The following is a 15,314-nucleotide window of genomic DNA, read 5'->3' as shown; positions in this document are numbered from 1 at the left end:
ATCGTTAATGTATCTTTGGTTCTTACATGGTTCTAAAAACTTCTTTGGACATCTCCTTCCTCTCCCATTCTGTTGGGCCTATTTCCTTATATAATTCATAAAGGAATTGAAATGACAGGCAAAGTCACCATGATCCTTCCGGACGATGGAGTTACTATCTTAAGGAGGTTTTAACTGAGGACACCACACCTCCGGAGAGGGGTAAGATTGAGAAGGAGAGTCCCTCAAAGGGGCCTCAACCAGTGCGGGAATTGTATCCGTGATTGTCGTCACCATTCTGTTTCATAAAACAACCGTCCAGCCAACTGAGCTAACCAAGCCCAATAGCTGTAATGTTGAACATATTTGTTTAATTGCACAATGAGTCATAAACATTATGCATAGATTTAACATTTCTAATAAACATAATGTATCTCATCATGTTGCAATTCAAATTCTATTCTCTTCTTAAAAATCAGTTGGTAGTATCCAGTACAGGCTGATGGGATGTCTGAGACCGAAAGGAATGTGACAATAGGTGATGGTATATTAGTTAAGATTTAATTGGGTGTGAATCGCTTGCATTAAGATAGGGAATTAGTAATTTTGGAAAGTGCGTTTTAAGAAATGCAGTTAACCGAAATCAAGCTCTCACTGAAAGTGTGGACTTAACTTCGCTTTGAATCCAGTTATCTCCTTGTGCCTAACAACAGTCAAAGTACAGTCACTCCAGTCTCACTGCAGTCCCTCCAATCTCAGTACAATCACTCCAATCTCAGCACAGTCACTCCAGTCTCAGTACAGTCACTCCTGTCTCAGTACAGAGCTGAAAATGTGTTGCTGGAAAAGCGCAGCAGGTCAGGCAGCATCCAAGGAGCAGGAGATTCGACGTTTCGGGCATAAGCCCTTCCTGAAGAAGGCTTATGCCCGAAACGTCGAATCTCCTGCTCCTTGGATGCTGCCTGACCTGCTGTGCTTTTCCAGCAACACATTTTCAGCTCTGATCTCCAGCATCTGCAGACCTCACTTTCTCCTCCAGTCTCAGTATAGTCACTCCTGTCTCAGCACAGTCACTCCAGTCTCAGCACAGTCAGTCCAGTCTCAGTACAGTCACTCCCATCTCAGTACAACCACTCCAGTCTCAGTACAGTCACTCCCATCTCAGTACAGTCACTCCAATGCCAGCACAGTCACTCCAGTCTCGGTACAGTCACTCTGTCTCAAACAGTTACTCCCATCTCAGTACCGTCACCCCAGTCTCACACAGTCACTCTAGTCTCAATACAGTCCCTCTGTCTCAAACAGTCACTCCAGTCACAGTACAGTCACTCCCATCTCAGTACAGTCATTCCCATCTCAGTACAGTCACCCCAGTCTCACACAGTCACTCCAGTCTCACACAGTCACTCCAGTCTCAGTACAATCACCCCAGTCTCAGTACAGTCACTCCAGTCTCACTACAATCACCCAGTCTCACACAGTCACCCCAGTCTCAGTACAATCACCCCAGTCTCAGTACAGTCACCCCAGTCTCAGCACAGTCAGTCCAGTCTCAGTACAGTCACTCCAGTCTCAGCACAGTCAGTCCAGTCTCAGTACAGTCACTCCAGTCTCAGTAAAGTCATTCCCATCTCAGTACAACCACTCCAGTCTCAGTACAGTCACTCCCATCTCAGTACAGTCACTCCAGCCTCACTACCATCACCCCAGTCTCACACAGTCACTCCAGTCTCACACAGTCCCTCCATCTCACACAGTCACTCCAGTCTCAATACAGTCCCTCCGTTACCTTCTGACGTATCGCTTTATGATCAGCCTTTGTTGACACGAGTTTCTGAGCTTTGTAGTAGTTTTCATCAACCGTCTTCATCTCATTTCCAAATAAAACCTCCTTGCCTGGTTCTGGTTTTCCTCGTCCATACTGGCTCCTTCTTTCAGGCCTGCTTGAAAGATGTTCCAGATTATGTTTTGTCTTAACAAAGAATAGAAACTAATTAATTACCAAATAAATTCCTTTCACCCTCAGTCAGCTGCGTCAAACAAAAATCTAAATCTTTAGATTAGATTAGATTACTTACAGTGTGGAAACAGGCCCTTTGGCCCAACAAGTCCACATCGACCCGCCGAAGCACAACCCACCCATACCCCTACATTTACCCCTTTACCTAACACTACGGGAACAATTTAGCATGGCCAAGTCACCTGACCCGCACATCTTTGGACTGTGGGAGGAAACCGGAGCACCCGGAGGAAACCCACGCAGACACGGGGAGAATGTGCAAACTCCACACAGTCAGTCGCCTGAGTCAGGAACTGAACCCGGGTCTCTGGCGCTGTGAGGCAGTAGTGCTAACCACTGTGCCACCATTTAATCGCTCTTACTCTCCATTAATATTAATAATCCTCAGTGGTATCTTTCTACATGGCACTGCTAGATGACAGCAACTTTGTTGGTGTTCTACCGTTTTTCTTGGTGTGGTGAAGCTGTTGTTTTTCATTGGTGGGATGCAGGTGTGGCAAGGTCAGTAATTATTGCCCCGTCCTAGTTACCTTTGTGAAGAGAATGCTGAGTTGCTCCTTGAATCTCTCTCTCAGTCCTCACAATGAGCAGGAGGTTTGGCACAGCGTACAGCCCATGGCAAGGATGAGTATTTTGAATTTGTAACATAAGACCATAAGACATACGAGTGGAAGTAAGGCCATTCGGCCCATCGAGTCCACTCTGCCATTCGATCATGGCTGATGGGCATTTCAACTCCACTTACCCACATTCTCCCCGTAGCCCTTAATTCCTCGAGACAATAAGAATCTATCGATCTCTGCCTTGAAGACATTTAGCGTCCCGGCCTCCACTGCACTCTGCAGCAATGAATTCCACAGGCCCACACTCTGGCTGAAGAAATGTCTCGCATTTCTGTTCTGAATTTACCCCCTCTAATTCTCAGGCTGTGTCCACGGGTCCTAGTCTCCTCGCCTAACGGAAACAATTTCCTAGCGTCCACCCTTTCCAAGCCATGTATTATCTTGTAAGTTTCTGTTAGACCTCCCCTTAATCTTCTAAACTCCAATGAATACGATCCCAGGATCCTCAGATTTAGAAGAATTAACATTTGAAAGGTCTGTTCAAAAGTATGGTAACAGTGAGGAAGGACATATTCTTGAATCTATTAGTATGCATTCTCAAACTTTTATACCTGCTCCCCAAGCTCAGTGAAGGAGAGATTGTTGTCTTTACCTCAGGTTGCTAAGCTCTCCATCTCTTCCTTGTTTTCTGTCTCGTTGTTTGGAATCCAACGTACAGTGGTGGTGTTGTCAGTGAACTTGTAAATGGAGTTGGAGCAGAATTAGGCGACATAGTCATGAATTTATAAAGAGTACCACAGGGGGCTGAGCACACAGCCTTGTGGAACGTTGGTGTTGAAGATTATGGTGGTCGCCTATCCTTACTGATTGGGGCCTCTGGGTCAGGAAGTCAAGGATCCAGTTACAGAGGGGGAACCGAGATCTAGGTCTTGGAGTTTGGAGATTAATTTGTTTGGAATTATAGTGTTGAAGGTGGAACTGTAGTCAATAGGTAGGAGTTTGACGTAGGTGTCCTTGTTTCCAAATGTTCCAGGGACGATTGTAAGGCCGGGAAGTTAGTGCACAGGTAGGCAAATTGCAACAATTAAGGCACACTGGGTGGAGATGTTGTTAAACTTGAAAGGATTCAGAATACATTTAAAGGATGTTGCCAGGGTTGGAGAGTTTGAGCTATAAGGAGAGGCTGAATTGGCTGGGGCTGTTTTCCTGAATTGTCGGACAGTGAGGAGTGATCTTATCGAGGTTTAGTAAATCATGAGGGGCATAGATAGAGTGAATAGCCAAGGATTTTTCCCTGGGGTGGGAAAGTTCAGAACTAGATGACTTAGGTTTAAGGTGAGAGGGGAAAACTATGCAAGAGACCTAAGGAGCAATTATTTCAAGCAGTGGGTGGTACGTGTATGGAATGAGCTGCCAGAGCAAGTGGTGGAGGCTGGTACAATTACAACATTTAAAAGGCAAGTCAATGGGTATATGGATAGGAAGGGTTTAGAGGGATATGGATTAATTGCTGGAAGATGGGACTATATTCATTTTGGATATCTGGTCAGCATGGACGAGTTGGGCTGAAGGGTCTGTTTCCGTGCTGTACTTCTCTACGACTCTATAATTATGGAGGCTGGAGTTGATGTGAGCCATGACTAGCCTCTCAAAGCACTTAATAATGATGGAGGCCAGAGCCACCAGATGGTGCTCATTGAGGCACGCTGGATGACTTTGCTTTGGCATTGGGATGATGGTGGTCTTCTTGAAGCAAGTTGGCATGCCAGATGGGAATAGGAGAGGTTAAAGATGTCAGCGAACACTCCTGCCAGCTGGTCCACACAGGGACTCCATGTCCCTGGTCACTTTCCATGGGTTCACCCTCAGGAAGGGCTGGCCCTTCTTCTGCTCCTACATCTAATGGCCTACAGAAGCAATCTGTGCAGTGAGCTCAATGGAGATTGGTGCCTCTGTTTGAGTCTCAATGGAATGGGGTTCCAGCTCTTTTATTTGTCCAATCCTCCTGTGCAGTGCCTTGTGATGTGTTTATTGTATTAAAGCTGCTATATAAATACTCGTTGTTGATTGAAAAACAAGTGGTCAGCTAGTGTGTGTACAAATTCACCTTGAAAGTTATCTATATAGTCTAAGCAACACATATACTGCACTCAATGGCTGATGATCTATAGCAAGAGTATTCCAATGAGTGACAAAACCCACATAGAAAGAGGATAGATTGCTCTTAATTTAAAATGTGACGTAGATCCAATTTTAGCTACAGAATAAAACATATTTTAGATTCATTTGAGATTAGTAGACAGAACAAGTGTGTGTAAATAGAAAGAAAAAGCTGCTTTAAATGTTTCTCTAACCCAGAGAGTAAAAGCTGACAAATGGGAACAGCTGCTGAGTTTGTGTAGGAAGCTGGGATCCCCTAAGTTCAAACACAACTTTGCTTAATTGGAAATTCTAATGTGTTAACTTATTCAGGTAATATCACTTGCATTAATTTTAACCAATCTCTTCCTAACAAACCTGTTACAGCCAACAGCGGGGTTTATCATAGCCATCCACGAAGCTTTCAATGGCTTCTTTCTTTGGCTGAGGGGCCTGGGACATCTTTCAACCTTCAAACCCCTCTGAGTGTAAGATTGTTTTACTCAAGGCACAGAGATGTTTTAAATTTATTCATGGAATGTGGGTTTGTAATGAAGGTAATGTTGAGACATTGCTCTCTATACACTGCTGACAGAATGGGCACAGCTGACATAGCAGATGAATGCCAGAGAGAGGGATTATTTGCAACGTGCTTTTTGTTTTACAGTCAGAGGTCATTCTGCTCCTGAGCGTGGGAGGCATCAACATATGCTTTTAACTCGGAACACACTGTATTCCACACTGACATGACATTGAAAATCCAGTGTCTAGTTAACCATTTGTGTTCCCACAAGAAGGAAGCATCATCTGAGAACTAATTCAAATGATAGACATTCAGTATTCAATCAGAATCCAGTTGCCAACCAATCAGCACCCTCCTCTCATGTTTTTCCTCCACAGTGGTATTCTTGTGAACTGTCCTGATCAGTGCAAGATAATAAGTTTCAACAGGAAGTGCCTTTTATCAGCAGTTCTGTTCGACCAAACAATTATTTGACAGAAATTCCCTTCAGTAAGAACTTCTGTAAGAAATGATTTATTTTGGAGGAGTAAGAATATAGTCGTCATTTGCATTTCTCAGTTAAGAATCTGTATCAAGCCAATTTCAGAAAGAAATGCAGTGTTAAAAGTGATTATATCTTTGTCAAAAACATAAGGAATCGTTTTAGCTCAGTCAGCCCAGATTAAAAGTGAAATATCAAATAGGCTGCAAGCAAGATGGAAATTCCAGAAATCAACAAATTTTCTATGGTTGTGTTCTACTAACAAATTTATTTTGGGTATTTAAACCCCCCACTCGGCCAAGTGAAGTTCAGGAGAGAACATTGGAATGCAGCAATATTTCCTCCAGGTAAAGAAAGGTATAACATACAATTTAATTTCGCTGTAGTACTGAGACCTACTGCACTTGTTATTACTAATATGTACACCAAATGTCAATGCTCCCAACCATAGATTAGATTAGATTACTTACAGTGTGGAAACAGGCCCTTTGGCCCAACAAGTCCACACCGACCTGCCGAAGCACAACGCACCCATACATTTACCCCTTACCTAACACTACGGGCAATTTAGCATGGCCAATTCACCTGACCCGCACATCTTTGGACTGTGGGAGGAAACCGGAGCACCCGGAGGAAACCTACGCAGACACGGGGAGAACGTGCAAACTCCACACAGTCAGTCGCCTGAGTCGGGAATTGAACCCGGGTCTCTGGAGCTGTGAGGCAGCAGTGCTAACCACTGTGCCACGTGCCAATCATAATTAAACATGGAAATCTAGATGCTGCTGTTCCACCTGCCAAGTCCCTGCAAAAGTGTGAGAATCGTTTCAACATTCAAACACGTGGAATACACGCTGAACTCATCAGGAAAGGTTAGTGCTTGACCATTTCAGATCAAATACATTTGTAACAGTCAATCTTACCTACTTCCAAACAACCTCTTAGAGATACAAGATTAACTTTAACAAATGTGGAGAACAATTCATTCAGATTTCCATTATTGTTGGATATTTAAGTAATAGAATCTGTCATTTACTTTTGCTTTTTATTTCTATTCCTGTTATTTACCCAGACTTAATTCCATCTTTCTTTTGATCTCTTCCTTTTGATATCTTTACCTGATTTCACACGACACCAGGTTATAGTCCAACAGGTTTATTTGACGCCACCAAAGGTTTGTGACCTCAAATAACCCTGTTGGACTATAACCTGTGTGACTTCTGACTTTGTTACTCCAATCCAACACCAGCCACCTCCACATCATGTCTACCTGACTTGACATTGGGTTGAATGCTCGAATGGACCTTCCTTGGGTCAGACCCTGTAATTTCTCCACCACTATCAGAAGACAATTACATGTCACAACTACAACATTCTGTGGATGAAGCATGCAATTAGTTTGCTCGATTTAATAAAAAATAGAAACGTAATAATTCATAGCTAACACTAATATTCAAAGTTAATTAAATGATGTCACAGCAACTAAAACGAACACTTGGCAAACACGCCAGCATGAATGATTAAATCAAACTTCCAATAAGCCAACAATCTATAACCTCCAGCTTACCTGAGAACAGTAGTTAAAATCGCCCTTTCAGCAGAATGTCTTTTAGCATGAGATGAAGAGCCAAAGAGCTCAGGCTCATTGTGATAATGATGTAGAAGTCTGGTTGCCATGTCTTGATACAAGTGTTTGTTTCACATTGACTACAACATAAACAGAAAGATACTTAATGGGCGTGAGTGAGTTGGAGAACTATCCTTCATCATCATAAGCCATTTCTGGAGCTGTTTGCAGGGAGATGGTGACAATGCAGATTCACACCTGGGATTCTCCACACAGCAGCATTTCAGTTGTCACCACACGAACTGTTTGATGAGCAGAGGCTCAACAGATTCACACAGGCAGTGAGAGAACACGCTGAGGGAATGCTGACCTTTCGACCATCACAACAGTCAGTTCATGAATAATTCAGAGTCGCTCCATCCTGTCAGCTAGAAAATACTAAATACAATACTGTAGCATGAAGAAACCTCAGCAATGAAGAAATAGTTAGGATTATTAAAAAACATTTTGAATTGTTCAGAGGATGGAATCATGGAGCTAAACAGCACAGAAACAGCCCCTTCAGTCCAACCAGTTCATGCCAACCATAATCCCAAACAAAACTAGTCCCACCTGCCTGCATTTGGCCCATATAATTATTCACATGCTCATCTAAATGTCTTTTAAATGCTGTAACTGTATCCATATCAATCACTTCTTTTCTGGAAGTTCTTTCCACAGAAGAACCACTCCCTGCGTAAAGAAAAATTGCCCTCATATCTTTTTAAATCTTTCTCCTCTCACCTCGTGGGTGGCACGGTGGCACAGTGGTTAGCACTGCTGCCTCACAGCGCCAGAGACCCGGGTTCAATTCCCGTCTCAGCGACTGACTGTGTGGAGTTTGCACGTTCTCCCCGTGTCTGCGTGGGTTTCCTCTGGGTGATCCAGTTTCCTCCCACAGTCCAAAGATGTGCGGGTCAGGTGAATTGGTCATGCTAAATTGCCCGTAGTGTTAGGTAAGGGGTAAATGTAGGGGTATGGGTGGGTTGCCCTTCACTGGGTCAGTGTGGACTTGTTGGGCCGAAGGGCCTGTTTCCACACTGTAAGTAATCTAATCTAACCTTAAAAATATGTTCCCTAATCTTGAAATTCCCCATTCTAGGGAAAAGACACATTCAATTTATCTATACCCTTCATGATTTTAAAAACTTCTATAAGGTCACCTTAAAACCTCCAACACTCCAATGAAAAACTCCCAGCCTCTCCTTATAACTCATACCATCCATTCCTGGCGACTTCCTGGTAAATCTCTTCTGCACTGTCTCCAGCTTAATAATATCCTTCCTATAACAGGGCCACCAGAACTGGACACAACGCTCCAGAAGAGGCCTCATCAATGTCTAGTACAACCTTAACATAACATCCCAACTCCTGTACTCAAAGGTCAGAGCAATGAATGCAAGTATGCTAAATGCCACTCTGTCCACTCTGTGGAGGCCGGGACGCTAAATGTCTTCAAGGCAGAGATTGATAAATTCTTGATGTCACAAGGAATTAAGGGCTATGGGGAGAATGCTGGTAAGTGGAGTTGAAATGCCCATCGGCCATGATTGAATGGCGGAGTGGACTCGATGGGCCGAATGGCCTTACTTCCACTCCTATGTCTTATGGTCTTATGGTCTTATTTGCGATGCAAACCTCCAAGAACGATGTACCTTTTAAGAATCTAGAAGGTTTGGAAAGCTATTCCCAACATCATTAATTTCACAAAGACATACATGAGTCATGCTTGGACAACTCCCTAATCCCTAATAATCAATCCCTATTTCACCTTGTCACAGAGCCCATAGTGTGCTGCTGACAGGTTCTCCTCACTCGGGAATGAAGTTACCAACTTCAAAGACAAGCAATAAACACTATAAAGATGATAGAATTTTAGTTTCAATTTTATTTGTTTTCAAACATTCTTTAAAAGGTATTGTATCATAATATTATTTCTGCATTTTCTAAAAGATTAAGACAACCGGTTGTTGAACCCTTTTTTTTGAGTAGGATTCCAATCATCTATTAACATTGGTCAGTCAATTAGAAACTAAAAAATTAGATTTACAAATTGAGGTAGTATTCCCATTAGGTAGATTTTGTTGCAATTTGTGCATGAAGGTTTAACACTGACATCTCCATTTTCAGACCAGCTTTTATTATCTGTCCCTAGTTATCCCTTGAGAAGGTGGGGGTGAGTTGCCTTCTTGAACCGCAGCAGTCTATGTGCTGTGGGTAGACCCACAATGCCATAAGGTAAAGAATTCCAGGATTTTGACCCAGCGACAGTGAAGGAGCGGTCATTATTTCCAAGTCAGGATAGTGAGTGACTTGAAGGGGAACTTGCAGGGAGTGGTGTTCCCATAAATCTGCTGCCCTTGGCATTCTAGATAGAAGTGATGGTGGGTTTGGATCAAAGGTGACTGGGTGGGGTATTACAGTGCATCTTGTAAATATTTTGATCTTCTTGAGTAAGTATGATGACCTGCGGAAGTCAATGATACAGGTAGGTACATAATGTGATTCCTAGTCTGTCAGAGACAGCAGGAACTAAACAGGTTTAGGTATTTACATAGTAAAAAAGAAAATAAGCCAGTTTTTATCAGGAGAACATATATTGGGACAGACAACAAATATGCACAAATATAGTTCATATAAAAAAATGTGTACTCATGCAATAATGTGGGTGGAATTCAACTATTGCACCTCTTTAAGTGACTCAGTCAGGTGGCATGTGGAGTACTATCATTGACCTCAACATCTCTGAGTTTAAGGAAGCAAAGTTCACCATAGTTCCTCCTCCTGATTGCTCTCAGATCCTTACATTAGGTATTATGGCAGGATCAAATTACACTTTATTACAACAGTAAAATGTACTTTGAGTATCATGAGCAAAAAGCTCATAAACTTGTTCCACTTCTGTAATTGAAACAGAGTTATCCATAAAACAGCTGTTACTTTTTACCTTAAAACTCTGTTGGTGCTGGATGCATTTAGATCTTATAGCTTTAATTCTATCGCTTCTTGAAAGAGATTCCATTAAAGAATCAAACTGTTGTGCATTGGGTTCAACTGGCTTCAGTGAAAAGGTGGGCTGTGTGTTTAGTATGAGACAGATCCTCTTCATGTGTGTCAGAAAGAGGGTTGTGGGATTCCGGGACTGTGCAGATTGAGGAATGTTCTGTTGATTATGGTGACTCTGGTCAGGGGGTGGGGCGCGCGCAGAGGGAGAAGGTGATGATTTGGGAAGAATATTGTTTGGGAAGAGAGAATATTGTTCAATTCTGAGATGCCGAGAGATCCAGGTGATCTAGTACATAAATCACAAAGAGTTAGTTTGGAAGAACAGCAAGACATTGACATGGCTAATGGATGTAAGCCTTTATTTTAGAGAAATTGTTCATGAAAGTGAACATGTTATACTTCAATTCAACAGGACGCTGGTGAGGACACATCTCAAATACTATGTGCAGTTTTTGGGCTCTTTATTTGAGAAAGGAGATGATATAGAACACCTCCAATGTAGAAACAGGCCCTTTGGCCAGGCAAGCCCACATCGACTGCCCGAAGAGTAACCCACCCAGACCCATTCCCCTACTGCTCTACATTTACCCTAGACTAATACACCTAACCTACACATCCCTGATCACTATGGGCAATTTTAACAGGACCAATTCACCTCACCCGCACATCTTTTGGAATGTGGGAGGAAACCAGAGCACCCATGCAGACACGGGGAGAATGTGCAAACTTCATATAGACAGTCACCCGAGGCTAACTACTGAGCTGCCGTGCTGCCTGTTAGTGTGTTGGAGACAGTTCTGAGGAGCTGTACTAGATTAGTAGAAAGTGAGGACTGTAGATACTGGAGATCAAAGACAATTCACTCTGCAACTCTCTCGTCAGGTCCATACACCCCACCAGCCCAGACTCCACTTCTGGCACCTTTCTCTGCCACCACAGGAAGTGCAAAACCTGCACCCACACCACTCCCCTCACCTCTGTCTAAGGCCCCAAGGGATCCTTCCACATTTGTCAGAAATTTACCTGCACCTCTCCCAATGTCATCTACTGCATCTCCTGTGGTCTCCTTTACATCGGGGGGACAGGAAACCTTCTTGCGGATCGTTTCAGAGAACATCTCTGGGACGCCCACACCCATCAACCCCACTGCCCCGTGGCTGAACACTTCAACTCCCCCTCCCACTCTGTCAAAGACATGTAGATCCTGGGCCTCCTCCACCGCCAAACCATTACCACCCAACGCCTGGAGGAAGAATGCCTCATATTCCACCTTGGGACCCTGCAATCACATGGGATCAATGTGGATTTCAGTAGCTTCCTCATTTCCCCTCCCCCTACATTATCTCAGTCCTAAGTCTCCAAGTTGGCACCGCCCTCTGGACCTGTCCATCATTCCCCACTCTGACCTATTACCTTCTCGCTCACTTTCATGCACCAATGCTTTCTCAGCTACCCACCCCACCTCAACCCCAACCCCCTCCCATTTGTCTCTCAATCCCGGCATACAAACCTCATTCATATTAAATGCCTATCTATCCTCAAGTTTTTCAAGTTTTTCAAAATTTCCAGTGTATACTCCTCCTTAACATCAACCTGTTCAAGTGTATCAGCCTGTTTCACATTGTCCACACAAACAACAAGGACACACTCACGAATGAATACTGAAGCAAAGTATTCATTAAGGATCTCCCCTACCTCCTCCGACTCCAGGCACAAGTTCCCTTCGCTATCCCCGATTGGCCCTACTCTCATTCTGGCCATCCTCTTGTTCCTCACAGAACTGTAGAATGCCTGAGGGATTTCCTTAATCTAAACAACCAAGGCTTTTTCATTCCCCTTTCTAGCTCTCCTGAGTCCATTCTTCAGTTCCTTCCCGGCTACCATCTAACCCTCTAGAGCCCTATCTGATCCTTGCCTCCCCAACCTTAAGTATGCTACCTCCTTCCACATCTCTTGTCATCCAAGGTTCCTTCACCCTACCATCCCTTCCTTGCCTCAGTGGGACAAACCTGCCCAGCACTTGCAGCAAGTGCTCCCTAAACATCCTGCAGGTTTCTATCATGCATTTCTCTGAGAATATCTGTTCCCAATTTATGATTAGATTTCCTACGGTATGGAAACAAGCCATTCAGCCCAACAAATCCAGACCGATCCTCTGAAGAGTAACCCACCCAGACCCATTCCCCTCCCCTATTATCCTACATTTACCCCTGACTAATGCACCTAACCTACACACCCTGAAACACTATGGGCAATTTTGCATGGCCAGTAAAAGCAAAATGCACATCTTGGTGGGAGGAAACTGGATCACCTGGAGGAAACTTACTCAGATACAGGGAGAATGTGCAAACTCTACATAGACAGTTGCCTGAGGATGGAATTGCACCCAGTTTCCTGGCACTGTGAGGCAGCTGTGTTAACCACTGAGCCTCCATGCCATCCCAAAGTCCCCTGAGCCAGATGGGACATATCCAAGGTTACTATGGGAAATGAGGGAAGATATTGCTGCGCCTTTGGGATCTTTGTATCCTCACTGTCCATTGGAGTAAAACCAGATGATTGGAGGGTGGCAAATGTTATTCCCTTGTAATAGGGATAACCCTGGGAATTATAGACCAGTCAGTCTTATGTAGATGAAGACCTGGAGATTTGTCAACTTTTAGATGTAATAATTTTCTCAGCCCCCTTTACCTGGTGATTGTGATTGTTCCATAAGTGTTCAAAACCAAAGTTCATCAAAGTTCATTTGTGGGCGGCACGGTGGCACAGTGGTTAGCACTGCTGCCTCACAGCGCCTGTAGACCCGGGTTCAATTCCCGACTCAGGCGACTGACTGTGTGGAGTTTGCACGTTCTCCCCGTGTCTGCGTGGGTTTCCTCCGGGTGCTCCGGTTTCCTCCCACAGTCACAAGATGTGCGGGTCAGGTGAATTGGCTAAGCTAAATTGCCCGTAGTGTTAGGTAAGGGGTAAATGTAGGGGTATGGGTGGGTTGCGCTTCGGCGGGTCGGTGTGGACTTGTTGGGCCGAAGGGCCTGTTTCCACACTGTAAGTCTAATCTAAAAAAAACCCTCGGCTCTTTTTTGTTAATGTTTTCTTCACTCTCTCTATTGCCTTCCTTCTTAAAATGTGCTCCCAGAACTGGGTGCAATACTCCAGCAGAGGCTGAACCAGTTTGTTACACAAGTCCAACATAACATCCTTACTATTACATTCTATGTTCCTACTAATAAAGCTCAGAATGCTGTCTGTTTTATGAGTCGAAAGTGTGCTGCTGAAAAAGCACAGCAGATCAGGCAGCATCTGAGGATTAGGAAAATTGACATTTCGGGCAAAAGCCCTTCATCAGAAAAAGTGCTTTTGCTCCTCAGATGCAGCCTGATCTAGGTGCTTTTCCAGCACCATACCCTTGACTCTAATCTCCAGCATCTGCAGTCCTCACTTTTGCCCGTCTGCTTTCTGAGCCAGCCCCTCAACCTGTCTTGCCACTTTTACATTTCTGTTTGTAACAACAGCCTCCCCATTGAGCACAGTAGATAAAACACTGAACACTGATCCTGATCCCACTGTAAAAAGAATTGAAATTTTCATCATCGTGATTCAATTTAAATATGAACCCTACTTTAACGAAGTAATACTAAACAAAATACAAAGAACTGCCGATTCAGAAACCTGAAACAAAAACAAGAATTGCTTGAAAATCTCAACAGGTCTACCAGCGTCGGTGGAGAGGAAGCAGAGTTAACATTTCAGGTCCAAAAACCGTTCTATAGAACTGATAGTGGCTTTGAGAAGGTGGTATATATGCTAAAGACAGTGGTTGGGGGAGAGAGAGGGGTAAATGAGAGATAGGAATAAAACCCAGAGAGTAAGACCGCTAGTCATTCTCCCTGGCTCACAACTATCCATGCCTTCAGTTACCCAACTGCTGTTCCCTCTCGCTGGGCTCTGTCTTCACCAAACATTTGCTCCTTCCCCTCTTCCCAGCCCATCTTCAGCATATATACTAACCCTTTCCTAGCTACAATCAGTTCTGAAGAAGGATCACTGGATCCAAAGTATTGACTTGGTTTTCTGTGCACAGATACTGCCAGACCTGTGGGGTTTCTGCAGCAATTTCTGTTTTTGTCATGAACGAAGGAAAGTCAGCCTTCGTATCAACTGCGGCTATCGGAGAGGTGACATGGACTGTGGCTCAAAAACACGATCCAATCAAGGTATGTTCCTGGTCTGAATTCTGGGAGAAAGTGAGGATTGCAGATGCTGGGGATCAGAGTTTAAAAATGTGTTGCTGGAAAAGCGCAGCATCAAAGGAGAAGGAGAATCAACGTTTCGGGCATAAGCCCTTCTTCAGGAGTGAAGAAGGGTCTGAATTCTGGTTAAGAAGCCACTTGTTAATTCAGAGCCTGCAATTCATCAATTAAGTACTCACCAAAGTGAAAGCTGATGTTAAAATCGAACCATCCGGATACAGAAACTGTGATGAATCAAGAGGCTGCACAGTCTGGAGGAGAGCTAAAGGACAAAATGAGCAGCTGCTTCCCAGTGAACAATAAAAGCAATGACTAGCAGAGAAAGAATATGTTACTGTTGCCTACAGTGACCTTTTAAGTGAGTTATATATAGCAACTTTATTTTTCACCTGAATAAATATAGAAAATAAGCTAATTGTTCTTGTGTTCATTAACTTATAGATGGATATAAGTATTGCATTAAATTAACAAAGAGAAAGCATTTCATGGCAATTTGTTGTGTAAATCCAATCATTATTTTTCTGTGATATTTATGTCTCTGGATCATTTTCCTAAACCCAAAGTAAGAATGCCACGTACGCTGCAGACAGGATTATGTAGCCAGAGCTTGCAATAAATCAACAGAGTCACCTTCCAATGAAAACACTGCAGTGATGTCAATCTGTAAATCCAAATTTCAAACTGTAAACTCTGTAAAGTTCCATCACCATACAGCGGGATAGACAAATGTGCCCTTCCAGAAACCAT

The 15,314-nt window shown here is 43.6% G+C and overlaps 1 protein-coding gene across 1 annotated transcript in view; it reads right to left on the bottom strand.

Annotated features, from left to right (window-relative positions):
• The window catches only part of myom3 (myomesin 3), a 108,346-nt gene extending 93,500 nt beyond the window's left edge, over nucleotides 1-14,846 (bottom strand). The window contains exons 1-3 of the mRNA XM_060847300.1: nucleotides 14,747-14,846; nucleotides 7,273-7,412; nucleotides 1,769-1,919 (exon numbers count right to left, since the gene is read on the bottom strand). Of these exons, the coding sequence (XP_060703283.1) occupies nucleotides 1,769-1,919; nucleotides 7,273-7,382 (261 nt within the window). The 5' untranslated portion in view covers nucleotides 7,383-7,412; nucleotides 14,747-14,846. The remainder of the gene's footprint in view (nucleotides 1-1,768; nucleotides 1,920-7,272; nucleotides 7,413-14,746) is intronic.
• Between the last annotated feature and the right edge of the window lie 468 nt (nucleotides 14,847-15,314).

Source organism: Hemiscyllium ocellatum, chromosome 30, assembly GCF_020745735.1.
Source record: "Hemiscyllium ocellatum isolate sHemOce1 chromosome 30, sHemOce1.pat.X.cur, whole genome shotgun sequence".
Lineage (NCBI taxonomy): Eukaryota > Metazoa > Chordata > Chondrichthyes > Orectolobiformes > Hemiscylliidae > Hemiscyllium > Hemiscyllium ocellatum.
This window is presented reverse-complemented; position numbering and strand designations above follow the sequence as displayed.